The sequence below is a fragment of the Tachyglossus aculeatus genome, chromosome 22 (genome assembly GCF_015852505.1).
Source record: "Tachyglossus aculeatus isolate mTacAcu1 chromosome 22, mTacAcu1.pri, whole genome shotgun sequence".
NCBI classification, from domain to species: domain Eukaryota; kingdom Metazoa; phylum Chordata; class Mammalia; order Monotremata; family Tachyglossidae; genus Tachyglossus; species Tachyglossus aculeatus.
Window position 1 is genome coordinate 39465578 of NC_052087.1, and position 15303 is coordinate 39480880.

The following is a 15303-nucleotide window of genomic DNA, read 5'->3' on the forward strand; positions in this document are numbered from 1 at the left end:
GAAGTCCAAGTTGGCAACATCTTGTACATATCTATTCTATTTATTTTATTTTGTTAGTATGTTTGGTTTTGTTCTCTGTCTTCCCCCTTTTAGACTGTGAGCCCACTGTTGGGTAGGGACCGTCTCTATATGTTGCCAACTTGTACTTTCCAAGTGCTTAGTACAGTGCTCTGCACACAGTAAGCGCTCAATAAATACGATTGATTGATTGATCTAGAGACGGTCCCTACCCAACAGCGGGCTCACAGTCTAGATGGGGGTCTGCACACAGTAAGCGCTCAATAAATGCGATTGAATGAATGAATGAATGAATGAAACCACTCGACCTCCAAACCTTAGGCCGGGCTCCGCCCCAACAGCGGCGTACCCCAACCCCACAGCGGGAACCTCTCCTCTTCCCCTTCCACACAGCGAGAGTGCCCCCCTAACCTCCTCTTCTCCCCCCAGGGAGCCCCAGCCCCGAGAGCTGCCCCTCTCTGAGCAACGGGGAGGAGCGGTCGGCCGAGAAGTTGGGGCGCAGCCTGGAGTCCCGAAAATCGATTGGTTAGAGGAGGAGACCCGGGCCGGGGGGCGGGGGGCGGGTGAGGGCCGAGAAGAGGATCGGGAGCCGAGCCGGTTTTCTCTCACCAGACCGAGAGGCGGAGAGCGATGATGAGGAAGAGGAGGAGCAGGTGGATCCCAAGAAACCCACCACAGATGAGGTCAGGCCCGGGCAGGGGTTTGGGGGTCACCGAGGGCACTGCGGGGATTGGGGTCACCAAAGAGGAGCCCCGGCCCCCCCCCAGAGTCACCCTGGCGTTGGGTGGGGGCGTCCCAGGGTACGGCCAGCAGCGAGGTGAACGCCACAGAGGAGATGTCGACGCTCGTCAACTACATCGAACCTGTCAAGTTCAAGTCCTTCGAAGCGGCTCGGAGTAAGTCTGGGCAGGGGGGAGCGGGGTATGCTCGAGGAGGGGGCCGGTCGCCTCGCGGGGGGGGTTGGGGGGTCCGGGACGCGGAAGAGGGGGCGTCCTGAGCCTGGAATGCTGGGGGCTGTGGCGGGGGCAGGACCAGGAGTGGAGCCAGAGGGAGGCGGGAAGGGAAGCGGAGGGTGCTTTCCCCAGCCCTGCCCAGACTCTAGCCCCGGTCCGCCCACCCACCTGTCCAGAGCGGAACAAGTGCTACGAGATGTCGTCCTTTGTGGAAACCAAAGCCCTGGAGCAGCTCACGAAAAGTCCCATGGAGTTTGTGGAGTATCCGCCCAGGAGCGTGGCTGGGGTCTCTGCCCCCCCGGGGGAGGGAGGATCTGGGCCGGAGGCGCGTGGGCTCCCTGGGGAGGGAGGAAGGATGAGGGCCGAGGGGTGGTCAGCTTGTCTGGTGTCGATAGCTTTCTCGATTCTGTGGGTGGTGGTGCATGGCCGTTCTTAGTTGTTAGAGCGATTTGTCTGGTTAATTCCGATAACGAACGAAACTCTGGCATGCTAACTAGTTACGCGACCCCCAGAGCGTGAGCTCACCTCCTCCAGGAGGCCTTCCCAGACTGAGCCCCCTCCTTCCTCTCCCCCTCCCCACAGCACCTGTATATGTGTTTGTACAGATTTACTTGTACATATTCTATTTATTTTATTTTAATATGTTTTGTTTTGTCGCCCGTCTCCCCCTTCTAGACTGTGAGCCCAATGTTGGGTAGGGACCAACTTGTACTTTCCAAGGGCTCAGCACACAGTAAGCACTCACCTCCTTCCCTTCCCCACAGCACCTGTATATATGTATATGTTTGTACATATTTATTACTCTATATCTTGTACACATCTATTCTATTTATTTTATTTTGTTAGTATGTTTGGTTTTGTTCTCTGTCTCCCCCTCCTAGACTGTGACCCCACTGTCGGGTAGGGACCGTCTCTATACGTTGCCAACTTGTACTTCCCAAGCGCTCAGTCCAGTGCTCTGCACACAGTAAGCGCTCAATAAATACGATTGATTGAATTAATGCGATTGAATGAGTGAATGAATGGTGTGGGGGTCGAGCGGGGAGGGCTGAGGGACAGCCGGGCTCTCTGGGGTCCGGTCCCGGGAGTTTCTCGCGGAAGTGCGGCTCGGGCCTTGACCACGATCCCGTCAGATACAACAAGCAGCAGCTCAGCCGCATCTACCCCAAGGGCACGCGGGTGGACTCCTCCAACTACATGCCCCAGGTCTTCTGGAACGCCGGCTGCCAGCTCGTCGCCCTCAACTTCCAGACCCTCGGTGAGGCGTCTCCTAACGGCCCCCCGCTCCCTGAGCCCGACGCGGCCTTCTTGTGCCCGCCCGGGGCCCGCTGACCCCTGACCCCTTGCCCCAGACCTGCCGATGCAGCTGAACGCGGGGGTGTTTGAGTACAACGGCCGCAGCGGCTACCTCCTGAAGCCCGAGTTCATGCGGCGCCAGGACAAGTCCTTCGACCCCTTCACGGACGGCATCGTGGACGGGATTGTGGCCAATGCCGTCAGGGTCAAGGTGGGGCCGGGGGCCAGGGCGCGGGGCTGGGGGCCGGAGTAGTAATAATAAGAATAATGATTTGGTACTTGTTTGGCGTTTACTGTGTGGCAAGTAGAGAAGCAGCGTGGCTCATTGGAAAGAGCCCGGGCTTGGATTCTAATCCCAGCTCCGCCAGTTGTCAGCTGTGGGACTTGGGGCAAGTCACTTCTCTGTGCCTCAGTTCCCTCCTCTCTAAAATGGGGATTAAGACAAGGCCCTACTGAGAGCTCACCTCCTCCAGGAGACCTTCCCAGACTGAGCCCCTTCCTTCCTCTCCCCCTCGTCCCCCTCTCCATCCCCCTCATCTTACCTCCTTCCCTTCCCCACAGCACCTGTATATATGTATATATGTTTGTATATATTTATTACTCTATTTATTTTACTTGTACATATCTATTCTATTTATTTTGTATGTTTGGTTTTGTTCTCTGTCTCCCCCTTTTAGACTGTGAGCCCACTGTTGGGTAGGGACCGTCTCTATATGTTGCCAACTTGTACTTCCCCAGTGCTTAGTACAGTGCTCTGCACACAGTAAGCGCTCAATAAATACGATTGATTGAGCCCCACGTGGGACAACCCAATCACCTTGTATCCTCCCCAGCGCATAGAATAGTGCTTTGCACATAGTAAGCGCTTAACAAATGCCATGGGTTCAAATCCCTGCTCCACCCATTGTCAGCTGTGTGACTTTGGGCAAGTCACTTCACTTCTCTGGGCCTCAGTAACCTCATCTCTAAAATGGGGATTAAGACTGTGAGCCCCCACGTGGGACAGCCCGATCACCTTGTATCCTCCCCAGCGCTTAGAACGGTGTTTTGCACAGAGTAAGCGCTTAACAAATGCCATCATTATTATTATTAAGTACAGTTCTGAGCGTAGGGTTATGTAAAAGTTAATCAGGCTGGACACAGTCCCTGTCCCACGTGGGGCTCACACTCTTAATCCCCATTTTACAGGTGAGGTAACTGAAGCCCAGAGAAGTGAAGTGACTTGCCTAAGGTCACACAGCAGACAAGTGGCAGAGACGGGATTAGAACCCAGGTTCTTCTGCTTCCCAGGCCCGTGGTCTATCCGCTAAGCCACGCCGCTTCCCGGCTTCCTGGAGTAGGCTTTACTGACGTTGATTTAGCCCTTGCCAGAGCCTAGGGCGGCTAGTTACTGGCTCCGTGATGGGGCAAACCGGCCAGGCAGGGCCGGGGCCAACTGGTGCTCTGCACACAGTAAGCGCTCAATAAATATGATTCATTCATTCATTCAATCGTATTTATTGAGCGCTTACTGTGTGCAGAGCACTGTACCAAGCACTTGGGAAGTACAAGTTGGCAACATAGAGAGACGGTCCCTACTCAACAGCAGGCTCACAGTCTATAAGGGGGAGACAGAGAACAAAACAAAACATATTAACAAAATAAAATAAATAGAATAAATATGTACAAATAAAATAGAGTAACAAATACGTATAAACATATATACATATATATGGGTGCTGTGGGGAGGGGAAGGAGTTACGTAAGGTGGAGGGGATGGGGAGGAGGAGGAGAGGAAGGAGGGAGCTCAGTGTGGGAAGGCCTCCTGGAGGAGGTGAGCTCTCAGTAGGGCTTTGAAGGGAGGAAGAGAGCTAGCTTGGTGGATGTGCGGAGGGAGGGCATTCCGGACCAGGGGGAGGACGTGGGCCGGGGGTCGACGGCGGGATTGAACGATTGAAAGATCTCACTCCTTCCTGCCTCTTCGTCAGGTCATCTCGGGCCAGTTCCTGTCGGACCGACGGGTGGGCATCTACGTGGAGGTGGATCTGTTCGGCCTCCCCGGGGACACGCGCCGCAAATACCGCACCAAGCCCTCGCAGGGGAACTCCTTCAACCCCGTCTGGGACGAGGAACCCTTCGACTTCCCCAAGGTGGGCTCGCCCGCGCCTCTCCGACCGCGGGCGGGCGTCTAACCCCCGGCCCCCTCGACTCTGACTTGTCTGTCCCGGGCCCTTCAGGTGGTGCTGCCCACCCTGGCATCGCTTCGCATCGCCGCCTTCGAGGAGGGGGGCAAGTTCGTGGGGCACCGGATCCTGCCCGTCTCCGCCATCCGCTCAGGTGGGACCGCCTTCCCTCCACTTCCCCGGAATCCTCTCCAAATCCTGAGGGTCGGGGGAGGTGAGCTCTGGGCGGGCAGGGCCCAGCAGACTGCTGAGGGGGCGGAGGGCAGAGATCTGTCCGGTTTTCTGCCGCCTCTGCCGGGTCCTGGGTGTGATGGAGGCTGGAGGGAGGGTGGCGATTCATTCATTCATTCATTCAGTCGTAATTATTGAGCGCTTACTGTGTACAGCACTGGACTAAGCGCTTGGGAAGGACAGGTTGGCAACATATAGAGACGGTCCCTACCCAACAACGGGCTCACAGTCTAGAAGCGGCGTGGCTCAGTGGAAAGAGCACGGGCCTTGAGATCAGAGGTCATGGGTTCAAATCCTGGCTCTGCCAGTTGTCAGCTGTGTGACTTTGGGCAAGTCACTTCACTTCTCTGGGCCTCGGCGACCTCATCTGGAAAATGGGGATTAAGACTGTGAGCCCCCCCGTGGGACAACCTGATCACCTTGTGACCTCCCCAGCGCTTAGAACAGTGCTTTGCACATAGTAAGCGCTTAATAAATGCTATCATTATTATTATTATTAGAAGGGGGAGACGGACGGCAAAACATGTAGGCAGGTGTCAATCATCAGAGCAAATAGAATTAAAGCTATATGCACAGCATATACGGTGAGCCCACTGTTGGGTAGGGACTGTTGGGTTGGGTTGGGTAGGGACTGTCTCTATATGTTGCCAGCTTGTACTTCCCAAGCGCTTAGTACAGTGCTCTGCACACAGTAAGCACTCAATAAATATGATTGATTGATTGATTAACAAAATAAATAGAATAGTAAATATGTACAAGTAAAATAGAGTAATAAATCTGTACAAATATATCTACAGGTGCTGTGGGGAGGGGAAGGAGGTAGGGCGGGGGATGGGGAGGAGGAGAGGCTAAAGGGGGCTCAGTGTGGGAAGGCCTCCTGGAGGAGGTGAGCTCTCAGTAGGGCTTTGAAGGGAGGACGAGAGCTAAGCTTGGCGGATGGGCGGAGGGAGGGCGTTCCGGGCCAGGGGGAGGACGTGGGCCGGGGGTCGACGGCGGGAAGGGCGAGAACGAGGCCCAGTGAGGCGATGACTGGGAGGGGAGTCAGGTCAGGCCTGGCGGGAGAAGTGGGGAGGGGGGTTTCCCTCTTTCTATCTCTGTCATCTCTGTTTCTGTGGTCAGCTGTGGCAGGACTGGCCAGGCTGCTTGGAGGGGGAAGGAGGAGGAGGAGGAGGACCTCCTCTACCCTTTCATTTATTCATTCAATCGTATTTATTGAGCGCTTACTGTGTGCAGAGCGCTTGGGAAGTACAAGTTGGCTTGCAACCCAACCTCTCCATGATCCCTGCCCTGTCCTCCCCCACCGCCCCCGCAGGATATCACTACATCTGTCTCCGCAACGAGGCCAACCAGCCCCTGTGCTTACCGGCCCTGCTTATCTACACGGAGGCCTCCGACTACATCCCCGATGATCACCAGGGTGAGGGCGTGAGGTATGGGGAGGTGAGGGTGGGGGTCTGTGTGTACGCCTTGGCCGCTAACCTCTTCCCCCACGACCCCTTCCGCCCCAGATTACGCCGAGGCCCTGATCAATCCCATTAAACACGTGAGCCTGATGGACCAACGGTCAAAGCAGCTGGCGGCCCTCATTGGGGAGAGCGAGGTAAAGGCTGGGCTTGGAGGTGGGACCCTGGGGTCACAGGTGACCCCAAGAACAACAAAATAAAGCCGGTATCCTTTCGCGGGGTAATTCTCCGAAATCCAGGAGCTGAGGTGTTAGTCTGCGATCACGCTTGGCCTAATCTGTTTCCGTGGTATCTGTTAGGTGCCAGGTACTGTTCTAAGCGCTGGGGTAGCTATAAACTAATCAGATTGGACACAATCCGTGTCCCACGGGGGGCTCGCAGTCTTAATCCCCATTTTGCAGATGAGGTGACTGAGGCACAGAGCGGTTAAGTGACTTGCCCGAGGTCACACAATCAATCAATCAATCAATCAAATTTATTGAGCGCTTACTGTGTGCAGAGCACTGTACTAAGCGCTTGGGAAGTACAAGTTGGCAACATCTAGAGACAGTCCCTACCCAACAGCGGGCTCACAGTCTAGAAGGGGGAGACAGAGAACAAAACCAAACATACTAACAAAATAAAATAAATAGAATAGATAGGTACAAGTAAAATAAATATATAGAGTAATAAATATGTACAAACATATATACATATATGTATACACAACAGGCAGGTGGCGGACCCGGGATTAGAAATCAAGTCCTCTGACTCCCAGGACTGTGCTCTTTCCACTAGGCCACAGAGCTTCCCACTAATATACTTCCCAAGCGCTTAGTACAGTGCTCTGCACACAGTAAGCGCTCAATAAATACGATTGAATGAATAATATGGCTCATTCATTCAGTCATAGAGAAGCAGCATGGCTCAGTGGAAAGAGCACAGGCTATGGAGTCAGAGGTCATGGGTTCGACTCCCGACTCTGCCACATGTCTGCTGTGTGACCTTGGGCAAGTCACTTCACTTCTGTGAGCCTCAGTGACCTCATCTGTAAAATGGGGATGAAGACTGTGAGCCCCATGTGGGACAACCTGATCATCATCATCATCATCAATCGTATTTATTGAGCGCTTACTGTGTGCAGAGCACTGTACTAAGCGCTTGGGAAGTCCAAGTTGGCAACATATAGAGACAGTCCGTACCCAACAGTGGGCTTACAGTCTGAAAGGGGGAGACAGAGAACAAAACCAAACATACTCACAAAATAAAATAAATAGAATAGATATGTACAAGTAAAATAAATAGAGTAACAAATATGTACAAACATATATACATATATACCTGATCACCTTGTATCCCCCCCAGCGCTTAGAACAGTGCTCTGCACATAGTAAGCGCTTAACAAATGCCATCATTATTATTATTATTATTATTATTAAGCACTTGGGAAGTACAAGTCGGCAGCATATAGAGACGGTCCCTACCCAACAACGGACTCACAGTCTAGAAGGGGGAGGTTACATTGGTTACATTGACTTTACCTCAGCACATAGAAAGCACTTCACAAATATACTATTATTGTTACTTCGACTTCTAGTATTACTGTTGCTGTTATATGTCAGTTTCAGGCAGAAAGGCGGGAAAGCTGGAGGGCTGTCATATAATAATAATAATTGTGGTATTTGTTCAGCACTTACTATGCTATACTAGAGGAAGCAGCGTGGCTCAATGGAAAGAGCACAGGCTTGGGAGTCAGAGGTCATGGGTTCTAATTCCGGCTCCTCCACCTGTCTGCCGTGTGACCTTGGGCAAGTCACTTAAGTTCTCTGAGCCTGTTACCTCATCTGTAAAATGGGGATTAAGACTGTGAGCCCCATGTGGGACAACCTGATTACCTTGTATCCCCCCCCAGCACTTAGAATGGTGCTTAGCACATAGTAAGTGCTTAACAAGTGCCATCATTATTATTATTATGTGCCAGGCACTGTATTAAGCGCTGGGGTAGATACAAGATAACCGGGTCGGACACAGTCCCCGTCCCATGTAGGGTTCACAGTCTTAATCTAGGGTTCACAGTTTTAATCCCCATTTTTCAGATGAGGTAACTGAGGCACAGAGAAGTTGTCAGTCTGTCAGTCAATCATATTTATTGAGCGCTTACTGTAAGCAGAGGACAGTACTAAGCGCTTGAGAGAGAGTACACTATAACAGACACACTCTGTGCCCACAATGAGCTTACACTCCAGAGGGTGAAACTGATATTAATATAAATCAATTAATATTAATTAAACAATATGATGTTATTATATATTATAATTATATAATTATAAGTATATGTGTGCAATTATATATAATAATAATAATAATGGCATTTGTTAAGTGCTTACTATGTGCAAAGCACTGTTCTAAGCGCTGGGGGGATACAAGGTGATCAGTTTGTCACACGTGGGGCTCACAGTCTTAATCCCCATTTTACAGATGAGGTAACTGAGGCACAGAGAAGTTAAGTGACTTGCCCAAGGTCACACAGCAGGCATGTAGGGGAGCCGGGATTCAAACCTGTGACCTCTGACCCTAAAGCCCGGGCTGTATCCATTGAGCCATGCTGCTTTATATTATATTACATTACATTACATTATATTACATTATATTATATTATTATATTATATTATATTATATTACATATATAGTTATATTATATTACATATAATTATATATTATATTACATATATAATTATGTTATATCACATATATAATTATATTATACAATATATCACTATATTATACACTATATTGATATTATAACATCATATCATATATACTATAAAATATATACTTATGATTATATAGTTATAAGTATTACTGTATTATATATTATTTTATATAATATATTAAATAAATAATATAAATATAAATTATATTAATAATAATACTAAAGGTATGGAAAAGTACAGAAGTGCTGGGAGGAGGGGAAAGAATAAGGGAGCAAGTCAGGGTGACGAAGAAGGAAGTGGAAGAAAAGGAAAAGAAGGCTTCATCAGGGAAGGCCTTTTGGAGGTGATATGCCTTCAAAAAGGCTTTGAAGATGGGGAGAGTAACTGTCTGTCAGATATGAGGAGGGAGGGACTGTGGCATTCCAGGCCAGAGGCAGGACATGGGTGACTTGCCCAAGGTCACACAGCAGGCAAGCGGCAGAGCTGGGATTAGAACCCAGGTCCTCTGACTCCCGAGCCCGGGCTCTTTCCATTAGGTCATGCTGTCCCGTGACCTAGAGATCATCCGTCGATCGGAGAGACTTAGAAGGTCACTTCGTAATTACTGTATTTATTAAGCACTTACTCTGTGCCAAGCATTCTTTCAAATGCTGGAGTAGCTACAAAATAATCAGATCCCCCGGCACCGTCCCAGTAGTCCCACGTGGGGCTCACAAACGGAGAGGTGGAGAGGGGAGTTGTCTCATCCCCATTGTACAGAGGAGGAAACTGAGACCCAGAGAACGCAAGTGACTTTCCCAAGGTCACCCAGCAGATCCGGGGCTTGACTCGAGTCTTCTGACTCCCAGCCCCGTGCTGTAGGCCACACCGTCTCTCGTTTGGTCAGTGCTCAGTGTTCCCACGGGACAAGGCCAAATTCCCTGGAGAAACTGGAAAAGTTCTCGAGTTCTTAGGGCACCAAGAAGTCTGGTATCCCCTCATTGTCCCCCAACCCAGGTGAGGAAGGGAGAGGCCCGGGGAATTCTGCCCCTTTTGCCGTGAGAAGCGGAGCCGGGGTGGGAGGTTGGCTTTCTCTGCCCCTTGACCTTCATTCATTCATTCATTCATTCAGTCGCATTTATTGAGCGCTTACTGTGTGCAGAGCACTGGACTAAGCGCTTGGGAAGTCCAAGTTGGCAACATATAGAGACGGTCCCTACCGTCCCCTCCCCACAGCACCTGTATATATGTATATGTGTTTCTATGCATTTATTACTCTATTTGTACATATTTATTCTATTTACTTTATTTTGTTAATATGTTTGGTTTTGTTCTCTGTCTCCCCCATCTAGACTGTGAGCCCGCTGTTGGGTAGGGACCATCTCTATATGTTGCCAACTTATACTTCCCAAGTGCTTAGTACAGTGCTGTGCACACAGTAAGCGCTCAATAAATACGATTGATTGATTGATTCCTCTCCCCCTCCTCCCCATCGCCCCCGCCTTACCTCCTTCCCTTCCCCACAGCACCTGTATATATGTATATATGTTTGTACGGGTTTATTCCTCTATTTATTTTATTTGTACGTATTCTATTTATTTTATTTTGTTAATATGTTTTGTTTTGTTCTCTGTCTCCCCCTCCTAGACTGTGAGCCCACTGTTGAGTAGGGACCGTCTCTATACGTTGTCAACTTGGACTTCCCAAGCGCTTAGTACAGTGCTCTGCACACAGTAAGCGCTCAATAAATACGATTGATTGATTGATTCCTCTCCCCCTCCTCCCCATCGCCCCCGCCTTACCTCCTTCCCTTCCCCACAGCGCCTGTATATACGTATATATGTTTGTACGGGTTTATTCCTCTATTTATTTTATTTGTACGTATTCTATTTATTTTATTTTGTTAATATGTTTGGTTTTGTTGTCTGTCTCCCCCTTCTAGACTGTGAGCCCGCTTTTGGGTAGGGACCGTCTCTATATGTTGCCAACTTGTACTTCCCAAGCGCTTAGTCCAGTGCTCTGCACACAGTAAGCGCTCGATAAATACGATTGATTGATTGATTGGGAAGGCCTCCTGGAGGAGGTGAGCTCTCAGTAGGGCTTTGAAGGGACCCCGCTGCAGTTAGAGGCCCGGGGAAGTTGGGTGGTCCTTGTGGTCAGGGAGGTGAGGACTGTGGTGGGGGTGCCTGCCCCTCTCTTCCCCTTTCCTCCCCACCTCCGCACCCCCAGGCTGACTCGGAGATGCCCCAGGAGCCCCCTCCGCAGCAGCCGGGCCCCCCGCTGTCGGCTGGGCCGTCCCCCAAACCACTGGAGTCCTCCCCTCGCCGCCTTCACCCCACCGCCTCCTCTGCCAGCAGCCCTTCCATCAGTAGCCCAGGTACTGGGGTATTGGGGAGCGGGGCTGGGGGTCTGGGGGGGACGCAGCTCTCTGGGGCGGTGGTCCGGCCTCTTGGGGACACACCCCATCGTCCCCCAACCCTTCTCCTCCTCCTCCCCGCTCCAGGCCAACGAGATGACCTCATCGCCAGCGTCTTGGGAGGTAAAGGGGGTCGCGGATGCAGCGGGCAAAATTGGGGCAGAAAGCCCAGAGTGGGGAGGTTGGCGAGTGCCCGGGGGTGAAGGGCAGGGCGGAGAAGCAGCAGAATGTGGTGGATACAGCTCGGGCCTGGGAGTAAAAAGGTCAGGGGTTCTAATCCCGGCTCCGCCACGCCTCTGCTTGGGCGAGTCGCTCTGCTTCTCTGGGCCTCGGTTTCCTCACCTGTCAAATGGGGGTTGAGACTGTGAGCCCCGCGTGGGGCAGGGACTGCGTCCAATTCGATTTGCCTCTCAGCACTTAGTACGGTGCCTGGCACGTCGTAAGTGCTTAGCAGACACCGTCATTATTATTATTAGAGCCCGGGCTTTGGAGTCAGAGGTCATGGGTCCAAATCCTGGCTCCGCCAATTGTCAGCTATGTGACTTTGGGCAAGTCACTTCACTTCTCTGGGCCTCAGTTCCCTCATCTGTAGAATGGGGATGGAGACTGTGAGCCCCCCATGGGACAACCTGATTACCTTGTACCCCCCCAGCGCTTGGAACAGTGCTTTGCACATAGTAAGCACTTAATAAATGCCATTATTATTAGTATCCCCCTCTCCATCCCCCCCATCTTACCTCCTTCCCTTCCCCACAGCACCTGTATATATGTATATATGTTTGTACCTATTTATTACTCTATTTATTTATTTTGCTTGTACATATCTATTCTATTTATCTTATTTTGTTAGTATGTTTGGTTTTGTTCTCTGTCTCCCCCTTTTAGACTGTGAGCCCACTGTTGGGTAGGGACCGTCTCTATATGTTGCCAACTTGTACTTCCCAAGCACTTAGTACAGTGCTCAGCACACAGTAAGCACTCAATAAATACGATTGATTGATTGATTGATTAGACTGTAAGCTCGTGGTGGGCAGGGCATGTGTCTCTTTATTGTTCTATCGCACTCTCCAAGGCGCTTAGTAATAATAATAATAGCATTTATTAAGCGCTTACTATGTGCCAAGCACTGTTCTAAGCACTGGGGAGGTTACAAGGTGATGAGGTTGTCCCACAGCGGCGCTCCGCACGCCGCAAACGCTCGGTAAACACGATGGAAGGAACGGAGGGGCGTCACCTCCCCACCTCGAGGGGCTCCTCGTCGGGGGGTCCGTGTCTCCCCGGCCGCGAGCCTGAGGGTGGCCCCGGCCGGTTCCAGACGTGTCCCCGACGCCGCTGGGCGAGCTGCGGGGCCACAAGGCCCTGGTGAAGCTGCAGGGCCGGCAGGAGCGGGACCGGCGAGAGCTGCAGCGGAAGCAGCAGAGGAAGGCGGCCACGCTCACGCGCCGGCTCCTGGCTCAGCTGCAGCAGCAGCGCGACGAGCTGTCGAGGCGATCCGCTCAGGCCCAGCGCGCCGGACGGGACCCCGGGTGAGTGTCCTCCCACCCCCCCCGCAGCGGGGGAGAGCCGGGCTTGACCCCCAGTCACGGCCCGGGAGGGGAGCGGGGAACGCCGTCCCCCCGGCCGAGCGTCTGTTACGTTGCCGACTTGGACTTCCCAAGTGCTTAGTACAGTGCTCTGCACACAGTAAGCGCTCAATAAATACGATTGATGATGATGATGATGATGAGGGCAGGCCACCCTAAATGGGGACAGAGGGCTAGCGGCCAACGGCGTTCTTCGGGCTAACGGAGGGGGTCTCAGGCCAGCAGCAAGGACCTCTCCATCACCCTTCATTCGTTCGATCCTATTTATTGAGCGCTTACTGCATGCAGAGCACTGTAGAGCACGGGCTTGGGAGTCAGAGGTCATGTTCAGAGGTCCCAGTTCCGCCACATGTCTGCTGCGTGACCTTGGGCAAGTCACTTAACTTCTCCGAGCCTCAGTTCCCTCGCTAGCTCTCTTCCTCCCTTCACTTAACTTCTCCGAGCCTCAGTTCCCTCGCTAGCTCTCTTCCTCCCTTCAAGGCTCATCTCCTCCAGGAGGCCTTCCCAGACTGAGCCCCTTCCTTCCTCTCCCCCTCGTCCCCCTCTCCATCCCTCGCATCTTACCTCCTTCCCTTCCCCACAGCACCTGTATATATGTTTGTACATATTTATTACTCTATTTATTTATTTTACTTGTACATATCTATTCTATTTTATTTTGTTAGTATGTTTGCTTTTGTTCTCCGTCTCCCCCTTCTAGACCGTGAGCCCGCTGTTGGGTAGGGACCGTCTCTATATGTTGCCAGCTTGTACTTCCCAAGCGCTTAGTCCAGTGCTCTGCACACAGTAAGCGCTCAATAAATACGATTGATTGATTGATTGATTAAGACTGTGAGCCCCACGTGGGACAACCTGATCACCTTGTATCCCCCCCAGCGCTTAGAACGGTGCTTTGCACATAGTAAACGCTTAACAAATGCCATCATTATTATTATTATTACTAAGCACTTGGAGAGTACAGTTCGGCACCAGAGACAATCCCTACCCACCAACGGGCTCACGGTCTAGAAGGGGGGAGACGGACAACAAAACAAAACAAGTAGACAGGTGTCCGTCCTCCCCGCTGAAGGCTCAGGGGTCTCCCAAGTAGGACCCCCCCCCCCAACCCACAGTCTGAAAACCTAGCGCCATTTTGTTCAATCAGTTGATGGTAGCCATTGGGCGCTTATCACGGGCTCAGCTCTATACTAAGTGCTTCTATATGTTGCCAACTTGTACTTCCCAAGCACTTAGTACACTGCTCTGCACACAGTAAGCGCTCAATAAATACGATTGAATGAATGAATATATATATAGAGTGACTCTCTCACTCTCTGTCTCTCCCAGACTGAGCCCCCTTTTTCCTCTCCTCCTCCCCATCCCCCACGCCCTACCTCCGTCCCCTCCCCACAGCACCTGTAGATATGTTTGTACAGATTTATTACTCTATTTTACTTGTACATATTTACCATTCTGTTTATTTTGTTAATGATGTGCATCTAGCTTTATTTCTATTTATTCTGCTGACCCGACACCTGTCCACGTGTTTTGTTTTGTTGTCCGTCTCCCCCTTCTAGACTGTGAGCCCGTTGGTGGGTAGGGACCGTCTCTAGATGTTGCCGACTTGTCCTTCCCTAGCGCTTAGTACAGTGCTCTGCACACCGTAAGCGCTCAATAAATACGATTGAATGAATGAATAAATACGACTGAATGAATGAAAGGTGCCGGAGAGGCTGAGGATTGAGGAAGGGACATTCGCGGAGGGGGTTGCAGGCCCCGGGTGGGTTCGGTCAGGGGCTGTCGGAGGCCGAAGGGACGGGGAGCAGTTGCGTGGAGGGGGATCCCAAGGTGCTCCGGGCCTGGGCGAGGTTGGCTCGATCTCGCGTCCGGCTCCCCAGGGCCTTGGAGGAAGAAGAGTGGAGGAAGTACCGGCAGCTGCAGAAGAAGCAGCTTCAGAGTCTCCTGGAGCTCAGAGAGGCCCAGGTGGAAGCGGAGGCCGACCGGAGACAGGAACACCTGAGACAGGTGAGCGGGAAACTCGGGGGGCGGGCAGAGAGTCCGAGGAAAGAGAGGCGCGTCCGGAGAAGAGCACGCTCGGATCCGGGCCTTCACATGAGGGGGATGGAAGGGTTCCTGAGGCACAAGCAGGGAAGCGCTGTTGGGAATCTCCGGTCACCTCCTGCCCCATCCCCTGCCGTGTCCCCCCCGTGCCCCCCAGACCCAGCAGCGACTCCGGGAGACTGTTCTGGAAGCCCAGGACTCTCAGCTGAAGAAGCTCAAGGAGACGAGTGAGAGGTGAGTGCCAAGGGAGACGGTGGAAACAGCCTCGTGGGAAGAGTGCGGGCCTCGGGCTCAGGGAACCTGGATTCTGAGGCCACTTCCGCGCTTTGCCTGCCGTGTCACCGCGGGCAAGTTCCTTCATTTCTTCAATCGTCTTTCTGAAGCGCTTATTGTGTGCAATCAATCAATCAATCGTATTTATTGAGCGCTTACCATGTGCAGAACACTGTACTAAGCACTTGGGAAGTAC

At 51.9% G+C, this 15303-nt stretch overlaps 1 protein-coding gene across 1 annotated transcript in view; it reads left to right on the forward strand.

The window, feature by feature from the left end:
* Window positions 1-15303, forward strand: part of PLCB3 (phospholipase C beta 3) — a 40002-nt gene that overhangs the window by 18790 nt on the left and 5909 nt on the right. The window contains exons 14-28 of the mRNA XM_038764759.1: window positions 448-543; window positions 631-701; window positions 818-914; window positions 1148-1232; window positions 2105-2229; window positions 2324-2478; window positions 4235-4396; window positions 4484-4583; window positions 5973-6077; window positions 6169-6260; window positions 11025-11172; window positions 11299-11334; window positions 12527-12737; window positions 14672-14798; window positions 14992-15068. Coding sequence (XP_038620687.1) covers window positions 448-543; window positions 631-701; window positions 818-914; window positions 1148-1232; window positions 2105-2229; window positions 2324-2478; window positions 4235-4396; window positions 4484-4583; window positions 5973-6077; window positions 6169-6260; window positions 11025-11172; window positions 11299-11334; window positions 12527-12737; window positions 14672-14798; window positions 14992-15068 — 1687 coding nt within the window. The remainder of the gene's footprint in view (window positions 1-447; window positions 544-630; window positions 702-817; window positions 915-1147; window positions 1233-2104; window positions 2230-2323; window positions 2479-4234; window positions 4397-4483; window positions 4584-5972; window positions 6078-6168; window positions 6261-11024; window positions 11173-11298; window positions 11335-12526; window positions 12738-14671; window positions 14799-14991; window positions 15069-15303) is intronic.